Below are 10,760 nucleotides of genomic sequence, written 5' to 3'. Positions count from 1 at the left end.
AGGATACACGTGCCCAAGGTAAAAAGATTCCTCATAAGGTATTGCATTACTTCCCGTTGACACCGAGATTGAGGAGATTGTACATGTTAGGCCAAAGAGCTAAGGACATGAGATGGCATATAGAAAAAAGAGTGGATGATGGGATAATGAGGCATTTGGCTAATAGTGAGGAGTGGAAGGAGTTTGATTTACAACATCCTGATTTTGCCCTCGAACCTCGCAATGTAAGGTTGGGGTTGGCTACTGATGAATTTAACCCTTTGGGAATATGAACAACAACTATAGTATGTGGCCTGTCATACTTATCCCCTATAACCTACCGCCTTGGCTGGTTATGAAGGAGCCATATTTTATGTTGTCTTTGCTTATTCCTGGTCCCCATCAACCAGAAAATGAGATTGATACTTACTTGAAACCATTGGTTGATGAGTTGAAGGAGTTGTGGGAAGAAGGTGTAGAAACTTATGATGCTTATAGTAAAAAGCATTTTCAGATGCGTGCAACTTTATTGTGGACAATACATGACTATCCTGGATTTGGTAACGTGTCTGGGTGGAGGACAAAGGGTTATCATTCTTGTTACACTTGCAACGATGAACCATATTCAAAAGCTTTGGAAAGTAAAATTGAATTCATTAACCATCGAGCTTATTTGTCTATGGAACATCGTTGGAGACATAGTCGGTTGCATAATGGTTTATTGGAGAAACGGAAGAGATCTTTAGAGTTACAAGTGGGAAAGATACAAGAGCAGTTAGATAGAATGCCAAATATAATTTTAGGAAAGCATCCAAGTAATAAGAAGAGACAACTCATTGGGGAGCCAAATTGGTCAAAGGTAAGTATTTTGTATAAGCTTCCATACTGGAAGAATAAGAAGCTTAAGCACAACATTGATGTCATGCATGTGGAGAAGAACATTAGTGAGAGTACTTACGGTACTTTGTTGGACATTGAGGGGAAAAACAAGGATACTGACAAGGCACGGATAGACTTGCAAAATATGAACTTTAGGCACACGTTGCATTTGAAACAACGTCCTGATGGATCATATGACAAGCCTCGGGCTTTTTTTCATTAAGCCCAGATGAAAGGGATGGTTTCTATGACTTTTTGAAATCAGTCAAGTATCCGAATGGCTATGCAGCCAACATATCAAGGTCAGTGAATGCAAAAAATGGTAGATTATCTGGTTTGAAAAGCCACGACTGTCATGTGCTACTACAACGAATTCTTCCAATTGGGTTGCAAGGATTTCACATAAAGATATTAGTATTGTATTGTTTGAGTTGGGCAGCTTCTTTCAAGACTTATGCTCAAGGACCCTAAAGCGGAGTGAATTGGAGAAACTAGAAGAACGTATAGTTCTTATACTATGCAAGTTTGAGAGGTTCTTTCCTCCAGCATTCTTTGATGTTATGGTCCACCTTGCTGTTCACTTGCCTCGAGAAGCAATTCTAGGAGGTCCGGTACAATATCGGTGGATGTACCCAATTGAAAGGTAATTAGACCCTTTAATGCATCCATTAATTGTATCTTTCCCACGTGGTATAAAATCACATAATGTGTGTATTTTTTTCTCGTAGGTACCTTGAAAAATTGAAAAGATACGTTTCGAATCGAGCTCGACCAGAAGGTTCGATTGCAGAGGCTTACATTCTCAAAGAATGTATTAACAACTGGTCTTTGTATATTGATGGAATCGAAACTGTGCATAATCGAAGAGAAAGAAATGAAGATTTTGGTGAATCTAGTGAAGGATTGATATTTTTTTCACAGACTGCCTGACCTACAGGTGGTAGGCGGAATGATGGCAACTTGCCTCGTGCATTGCTTGATACTGCTCATTGGTACTTATTGTACAATAGTCCTGAACTAGAGCCTTATTTAAAGTATGTGATTTCATATGCATGTATTGTTTGATCAAGTTTTGAATATTATCTGCAATTCTTAGCTGAAAATAAATCACCTTATTTTTAACAGTGAACACAAAAGTACATTGCATAATCCTACTGGAGAAACCATAACTCAAATCCAACGACAAGAGTTTCCCAAGTGGTTCAGAGAATGTGTAAGACATTTGAAATTTAATCACACACTAATAAAAATTAAACATTTAAATATTTTTGTCATTACTTATTACTAATTAATATCACTTGTATGTCATTATAGATGAATAGATTGAAAGTTAATGAGTCACCAGAAGCTGCTAAAGAGTTATGGTCATTAGCAAATGGTCCTAAGCTGCATGTGAAGGAGTACACAGTTTATATGGTTAATGGTGTAAAGTTCCATACAAAGGACCTAGACAATCGTCGTGTAACCCAAAACAGTGGTGTATGTACGGAAGGGGACCATAGGGGAGAAATGCACGACTTCTATGGTCATGTGTGCAAAATTTGGGAATTGGAGTATGTGTTTTGCCATAAAGTTGTTTTATTCCAGTGTGAATGGTACAATACTGGTACCAATGGTCGAAGGAGAACAATAAGAATTGATGCACACTGCACAAGCATTGATGTTACAAGTCGGTGGTATGAAAATGACCCTTTTATACTTCCTAGTCAAGCGAGACAAGTTTTTTACCTTCAAGATACCAAATTGGGTGAATCTTGGAAAAATGTGCAATTCATCCAACATAGGGGAGTGTTTGATGTCCCGGAAGTCGGGGGTGGAGAATCCAATGATAATACAGAAGATAGTGACGCATTTCAACAAGAAGCGATTGTTGATGTTGTCTCTATCAATGTTGAGGACAATATTATTGACTATTGTATGGGTGATGTTGAAACTGAGGTTGTTCTTGAAGGTGGAACTTCAAGAGATGCTAATCAAAATGAAGAGCATGACATACCTGATGTTGATCTTGATATGGATTATGATATGTAGAGTTCATAAAAATTGTCTTAAATGTTGTGTGCTTATCTTAAATTTGTACTTATCTTGAACTTGATATGGATATTGATATGGTCATTTGTTGTGTTGAGTTAGTAGTAATTGTGTTCAAATTTTGCACTTGTGAATTGCTTGATATGGATAATGGCGTAGACTATGATATGTAAAGTTAGTAGTAATTGTTATTGAGATGTTTTGTACTTATTTTGAACTTGATGACATCAATACATAGTTTCAAAAAATGCCCAAAAAAGCCAAATACACTCATAACATACCGAGGTATGAGATGGCAAAATTGGATAAAATGAGGCAAAACCAAGAGAGAATTGATGCTTTGGGATTGAAGCACATCTCAACTTCTCTAAAGGATACTGCTCAGTCCAATTGTGCAAAAGGGAAAAGAAGTAGAGCTAGTGTTGTGGTAGATGATGATTATGTACCACCTATTGGTGACGATGACAATGATGATGAGTCATCTAATTTTGTAATCCATAAAGTACAATAAATGTTCCATAGGATACAATAGATGTTAATAATTTTATTGTTCCATTACTTGTAATAACTTTGTTGTTCCATTATATGTATGTTTGTTAGTTACAGATAGCACCAGGACGACTTACACACTCACGAGGTGAGGCATCTATCCGGGTTGTTCAATCTGCGGTCCAATCTACGGAAACACCTCCTAAAGTAAATCCTCCCATCCAAAGTTCTTCTAGTGCGGAGGCGTAGACTACTGGCGCATTAACTAGCACGACTGGTAATTACATAGAACGTACTTAATTACAATTGCACCATGTTTTTACTATTGAGATTATACTTCACTTAATTTAGTTATAATATACATGGAAAAAATTCGTCACTAAAAGTCCGATTTCGTCACTAAAGGTTCTTAGTGACGAAAAACTGGACTTTTAGTGACGAATTTTTTCGTCACTGAAAATACATTTTGTTGTAGTGTAAACACACACACACACCACTCTTCATTATTTCACACTTTACTTCTCTATTTCCTTACACTTGCATTTACTTTCTAAATTATGCCCTTATTGGATATATATACTTCGATGCATAACATTGTTCATTGCAGGTTGCGAGAGTAGTACCAAATCGAGGCAAACTTTGAATACTAGATGATGAGTATAGAAAAATCACTAAGATTGTCCACCTTGATTGTGTCATTAGCAAGCCATCAAAGAAAAAGATAAAACCATTCAAGCACATTCAACACATTAATTGATGACAATTACTCATTGACCTTAAACTACCATTAATACAATGACAGTTACACGCAAGGTAATAATCACTTCTAATTATGTACAATAATTACCCAAATCACCTATAAAGGGACAACCTGCCTCACTTGTTAAAGTATGAGAAAAATACTACAAAATACAATTTACATACAAAATATATGAGTTGATATTGACTCAAGTATTGAAGGCTCCCCATCAAGGCTCACCCCGGTGGTGTCTTTGATTAGTTTTATTTTCCTTTTAGATCTTAAACGACCGTTAAAAGTTTTGGATTGGACGAGTGATTCAACTGACAATTTTTTGCATCATTACTAAATATAACCTCAAAATAACAAGGTCAAGAGGGAAGAAGTTTCCCTGCCTAGTCCAACCAGGCTGGACAAACCATTTGACAGGGAAATTCAAGTTATGGGTTGTGTTTATCTTTTATGATTTATGAATCATACTAAAATGAGATATCCTTTTTGGGGTAATTATTTGTCCTTACTCGCTCTAGAGATTAACTGTAGGAATATAGAAAACATGAAGGACAAACCAACACTACACAAAGGAGACAAACGAAGGACAATGCATTAAACCCTATACCCTACCAGTAGAAAATATTGCATGCATGGAAGGAGAAACGTCAAGGAAAGAAACTCTTTCCTTACTAAAATTCAAATGTTTCCACGTAATACGTTTTGTTCACGTAAGAAAACGTTAAAGCTTCCCACGTTATAAGTTTTCTTCACAATTTGATTGTGAAAGACAACCTACCAACATGCAAATAACATATGCAAAATGTTTTAAGACAAATTCCTATTGCTAAAATTGATGATGAATCTGCCCCCAAAATGTGGATAAGAAGTTTTGAACTCAAAATCCATGAATTACAAAGCTACGGAGCATGATAAGTGCCTATAAATTGTCTCATGCGGCTCTAGCTATTGGTACACTATCTCACCTAGTTCTATACTTTTAAAGCCTATTTGCGCCAACTCTCTCTCTCTCTCTCTCTCTCTCTCTCTCTCAAAATGGCGGAAACAAATGCAGCAGTCAATCAGACAAAAAATCATCCATATTACACACCACAGGTTGACTCAAATGGCTCCTCCATTAACGCTGATGGCTCCTTCTCAGGAGCAGATGATCCCATTCCCGTCATAGACTACTCAATGCTCACATCTGATGACCATAATCAACGGTCTAAAACCATGCAAGACCTCCAGAATGCGTGCCTGGAGTACGGTTCTTTCATGGTATGAAAAATAAACGTGTTATAATATTTTTCAAAATTTTTTAAGAATTGTTATTATGGACTATTATGGTTAAAGTTCATTTAAGTTTATAATTAGAGTAACATCATTTTTAGTTAATTGATATTAAGGATACTACAAATTCTATTACATAAATCTTATAAACTAATATATCACCCATCACAAAAAATAATAAAAAAACACTAAATTATCATCTTGTTGAAGTGATACTAATTACATTTATTATCACATCAATATGTATTACATTTTTTTTATAATATGTCTACCTTATGTGATGAATAATGTGTCAGTTAACTTCTTGTAATTCTAGACTTTATAACAGTTTATTATATTATCTTTATAGATGAGACATACAAAGCTACAATATTGATGTTGAGGAACCACATTTATCATTTGACTTCATGTTCTTTATGTGCATGAGCTTGAGTAGTCAACTTGATATTTTGGCAGGTGATTAATCATGGAATGTCGGATAGCTTGATAAGTAGAGTGTACGAAGCATTAGCCAAATTCTTTGATCTAAATGAGGAGGAGAAGAAAGAGTATGAGTCAAATGATCCAATGGATAGGATCCGCTGGGGCAAACGGGACAGTGACTTAGTGAGCTCAGAGTTCATCAAGATGGCCGTACATCCTACCTTTCATTGCCCTACCAAACCTGCGGGTTTAACGTAATCTTCATAAACCACACCCCGCTTTCCTCTTCCATATTTCTTTTTCTTTGTCCTTACTTCGAAAAAAAAAAAAAACAGAGACAGAAAGCATTAAGCAAGATTCAGCTAAAAACACTAGTTCAGTGTTTCGTTTAGCAAGGAATGAATACGATTTCAGAGTAATTTACCTTGACTTCAAAGTTTAGAGTCTACCCTAAATTCTTCTACACAAACAAAATAATGTTGCCATAAATAAATAAAAAGGTTTGAGAAATGTTTTTTGAAGAATTGATGATGGCAACAGTGATAAATAAATTTCTAAGAACATATATATAAAAACCAAAACTTTTGACAAAAAATAGCACTTTCAAATTTCAATTCAACTTTATTGAAATTACTCAGTATTAGAGAGAAAGAGATGATTTATCAGATTTGTTCTCCATTATCTAAGTTTTATAAGCAAGCAAACATATAGATATAATTAGCCTATATTTTATTTACATTCAACATTATATTTTTATAACTTAAATTAGTAAATCCTATCACCAAAAAAAAACTTAAATTAGTAAATTAACTAGGAAAAAAAGAAGAAGACTTTTAACATTCTAATCCCAAAGTAAGTATTTTATAGTCCAAGAAAGCAGAATTTTAATAAGATTAGTATTTTTCCTTTTTGAAAGAGAAATTTCATAAAAACTTTGAAATTTCAAAAATGCTCATATTTTTTTTTATAAATAATAATAAAAATATTGGTCATTACTTGAATCATTCATATTCTAGAATAAGAAAATATTTATAAAATAAAATATTTAAATTTATATATTATCTAAAGTGTACAACTTAATAGCTTTACCCGATTCTCTTCATGAAAAAAAACTTAAGAGTTCAAATCCCCTTCTCTTATTTTTTGTAAGCAATTTTTTTATATAAAAAATAGTTCTTTTATTAATTTGTTTACCAAACAGGTGTAACAATTTCAAGGTATTTTGTAATTATCAAGTAAGGTGTGCTTGATATCGTTTTCGAAAAATTTACCACCCATTTTTTCATTTTGTTAAATAGCATTTTTCGGCTCTCTCCACTCCCCTCCCCTCCCCCATTAAAGCTGAAAACTAGCTTTAAACTAAACCGACAAATTCCAAGCTTTAGTGCAAAATCGCTTTAGTGAATTGTTCTAATTTTAATATAAAAAATTGAATTAATAAAATTGTTCATGCGTATTTTTTAAAATGACATCCAATATATAGACCTAACCATTTTGAGAGAGAGAGAGAGAGAGAGTAATGATATTAATAAGAAGATTAAGGCTGAGTTTGAATAGGGATTATCGTGTCTGAGTTTTCACGTTTCAGCTTTTTTTTTTTTTTTTTTTTCCTGCCGCGTTTCAGACTGAGGGGACAAAACGCAGTGCGCGCATTGTGCGCGTACTGTGCGCGCACTGTACAATCACTTTTTCAGCAATTTTTTTATTAAAAGTGGGTCTCGCAGTACTATTCACACATTAAAAATTATTTTGCTACAGTATTTTCAGTTTTCAGTTTTCAGTTTTCAGCTGTATTCAAATGGACTCTAAGAACAACAAATATATTTGTTGTCTATTAAGTGAATTAATTAGATTCAAGTATGAAAATGTAAAATGTAATATATATATATATATATATATATATATATATATATATATATATGTATGTATTAATAAGATCGGAAGAAAGAATTACTGCGTGATTATGGCTACATATAAATTAGGAAAAATCATTTACATCCCACATAAATGGAATACGAAAACTAATAGCGTAGAATAAAGCATTAATATGGACAAAATTTTTTTCCAAACCATCTTGGAGGAAAATTCAATTTCACCACATGAAGATTAAAACAATATGATTATTAAGATATAAATTGAGAATTACCTAAATGGTTACATGATTAGTTGGAGGAGGTTCATCCAAAACAGATTTAGATGAATATTTTGTCATTTAAATGAAAGAAAACAATATTTCTATAAATAAGACACAAAATAATGATGCACTTTGCTTGTAAATTTGTAATAGAGATTATGCACATGCAAGATTCAATCATCTGTGATTGTGTTTTTTTTTTATTTTTCATTTATTTTTCTTCTGTGTTTTGAATCACATATATATGATCAATAATTAAGTACACATGATTCAATTACACGATTACTTTCATTATCAATGTCTCATTAACCCATGAAGTCATTTTCTTCTTGCCTACAGTGAGGTCTTACAAGAGTGTATCAAAAGATTGAGAGAAGTGGGAATCCAATTACTTAGAGGGATATCAAAAACCTTGGGATTTGAAGAATGCTACATAGAGAAAAGAATGAAGCTAGAATCAGGCTGCGACTTTATTACACCAAATGATTATCTACTCCGTCCGTATTCTGAGAATCAATTAGGTCAGGCTCCTCATTATGACCCTGGGCTCCTAATCCTTCTCCTACCAGGTTTAAGTAATGGTCTTCAGCTAGAGCATCATGGGAAATGGATTAATGCAAATCCTCAACCTAATTCAATTGTTGTCAGCATTGCTGACCAAATTGAGGTACAATTAAGTTCATAATTACCCTCTTCGATCTCCATGCAAAACCGTGCCTCATTTTCTTATTTACCTCATTTCTACTTTTTACAGTTAGTAAAACTAAAAAGGGTAATAATTATTATATATAGCATGCGTTTAGTATGGATGAAATTTGCGAACTTATTTTATTATTTAGCTTATTTTTGCTGTTATTTATGGGTCTCACTATACTATTTTAGCTAACTTTTACCTTTATTTACAGTACTTTCAGCAAAAAAATTTTCAGTTTTAACAAAATAAACGAATCCCAAACAGATCCTATATGATACACACACTTATGTTTTTAAAATTGAAAATGTGACTTAAAGTCACATTTTCAATTTATAAAAACACACGTAATAAACAATCCTAAGCTAAAATATTTTGTTGCATATCTAAATTGAGACATTTTGCTATTTTTACTATTGCACAAAAATTATTGTTAACCTTTTTACCTCTCTCTCTCTCTCTCTCTCTCTCTCTCTCTCTCTCTCTCTATATATATATATATATATATATATATACACACACGCTATGAACTTATGACAGATTCTAACTAATGGGAAGTATAAGAGTGTCTTCCATCGAGTGGTGCTAAACAACAATGTAAGGCGGATAAGCTTACCACTGTTTATTGGACCATCATTGGATACTATGGTGAGCCCTCTGCCAGAGTGTGTAGACGAGCATCACCCCCCAGCATACCTTGTGAAGACTTATAAAGAGTTATTGGAAGCTAATCAGTACCACGAAATTGACGTAAAATCATGCTTGAAGAATGTTCGACTTTGAAAGACTACGTGTTGGTTCCTAATCACGTAGCTCCTTGGAGATAATCCGTTTGCCTAATAAGACATGCAAGCTGAATTTGCATGCAAATTATGTTTGGTGATTTGTATTTATGTTATTTTCTATTTTCTTTAATTTTCTAGTTCTGTACGTGTGATGCTCTTATGAGATAAATAAGGATTACCTATGTACCTTGTCTTGAAAACTTTGCGGTCATAATAAATATTAAATCTTTTTTAAAAGAAATAAATATTGAATCTTGAAGGGGATAAAAAATGGAAGATGAATATTCCCATATTACTTGAAGGGACGGAGATCATGAAGACGGTTAGGACTTGAAGGGACGCGACTATGACGGTTAACTTTTGCTGAGTACCCGTCATGTATGTATTAATTGTAGTTTCCAGGTGGCATATAATTTGATATGCTTCAGATGAACTTTTGCGTTATCCCCACGCAAACGTGCGCACTTGGACTTCTTGCGACACACGTTTGAGAAGACTCCTATATGGAAATAAACTTGAGAAGGAAGTTGTATCCTAAAAGAAAGGTAATTCCACTCAATATAAATACCTCAGAAACCCTAAATATGAAGGTACGCACAATATTCTTAACTCTGGCACTCTAGGGTTAAAGGAACAAGACTCTAACTTGACCTTCGGAGGGTATTCGGCCGACACCACACCGGTGCTCTCTTCTAGGTCCTTTGTTTTCTTTTTGCAGGTATTGCTTTCGTTTGAGGAGCGCTTGCAACTCACTGGTGATATTTTCGGCATCATCAGTTGGCGCCGTCTGTGGGGAAAGGAGGAGGAAGAAAAACTTCGGATTATTTTAGCCTCGCTCTATCCCTGAGACGAAGAGTTGCATGGCACTCACCCGATCGATGGCAACGAACAACAATCAAAGCGACGAACCACGCGCCACCGCTTTGGAGAGGCAGGTCCAAACGCTTGCGGCGGCGGTTGAGCGCCTCACTAAGCAGAATCATGATTTGGAAGAGCAGTTGCGGCAAATAACCGCACATCAGAGTGCACCACAGGAAGATCAGGAGGGCGCTAGTCCCGAAGGAAGGAACGCGGAAAGACTTGAGGGCAGCAACGCTCCGACTAGACCCGAGCGACAAGAAACCAATCAACCACTTGCTTTAGACCCTGTGCCGACTCACATAGCCACCGAAATGCAAGAGATGAGGGAACGTATGGATGCAATGATGAACGCCCTTAAGGGACGGGTATCCAGCAATCTGGACGACCTAGTCCATAGAACGGATTCACCATTCACAGCGTTGGTGAATTCATGCCCCGTCCCTTCAAAGTTTAAAATGCTCCATG

General features: G+C 34.9%; 1 protein-coding gene across 1 annotated transcript; it reads left to right on the top strand.

Annotated features, from left to right (window-relative positions):
* The first annotated feature begins 5,114 nt into the window (after window positions 1–5,114).
* On the top strand, window positions 5,115–9,615 carry LOC142618948 (2-oxoglutarate-dependent dioxygenase 19-like). Its single transcript, XM_075792011.1, has 4 exons — window positions 5,115–5,389; window positions 5,858–6,078; window positions 8,298–8,625; window positions 9,190–9,615. The coding sequence occupies exons 1-4, from the start codon at window positions 5,165–5,167 to the stop codon at window positions 9,430–9,432; spliced, it is 1,017 nt and encodes a 338-aa protein (XP_075648126.1). The 5' UTR covers window positions 5,115–5,164; the 3' UTR covers window positions 9,433–9,615.
* Window positions 9,616–10,760: the final 1,145 nt, after the last annotated feature.

The sequence above is a fragment of the Castanea sativa genome, chromosome 12, assembly GCF_040712315.1.
Source record: "Castanea sativa cultivar Marrone di Chiusa Pesio chromosome 12, ASM4071231v1".
In the NCBI taxonomy this organism is placed as follows: Eukaryota; Viridiplantae; Streptophyta; class Magnoliopsida; order Fagales; family Fagaceae; genus Castanea; species Castanea sativa.
Note: the sequence above shows the minus strand (reverse complement) of the source record. Positions and strands in the feature narration are given on the sequence as shown.

Coding starts and splice junctions, on each gene's coding strand:
- LOC142618948 (XM_075792011.1), top strand. CDS start 5,165: ATGGCGGAAACAAATGCAGCAGTCAATCAGACAAAAAATCATCCATAT. Junction 5,390..5,857: donor TGGAGTACGGTTCTTTCATG/GTATGAAAAATA, acceptor ATATTTTGGCAG/GTGATTAATCATGGAATGTC. Junction 8,626..9,189: donor GCATTGCTGACCAAATTGAG/GTACAATTAAGT, acceptor AACTTATGACAG/ATTCTAACTAATGGGAAGTA.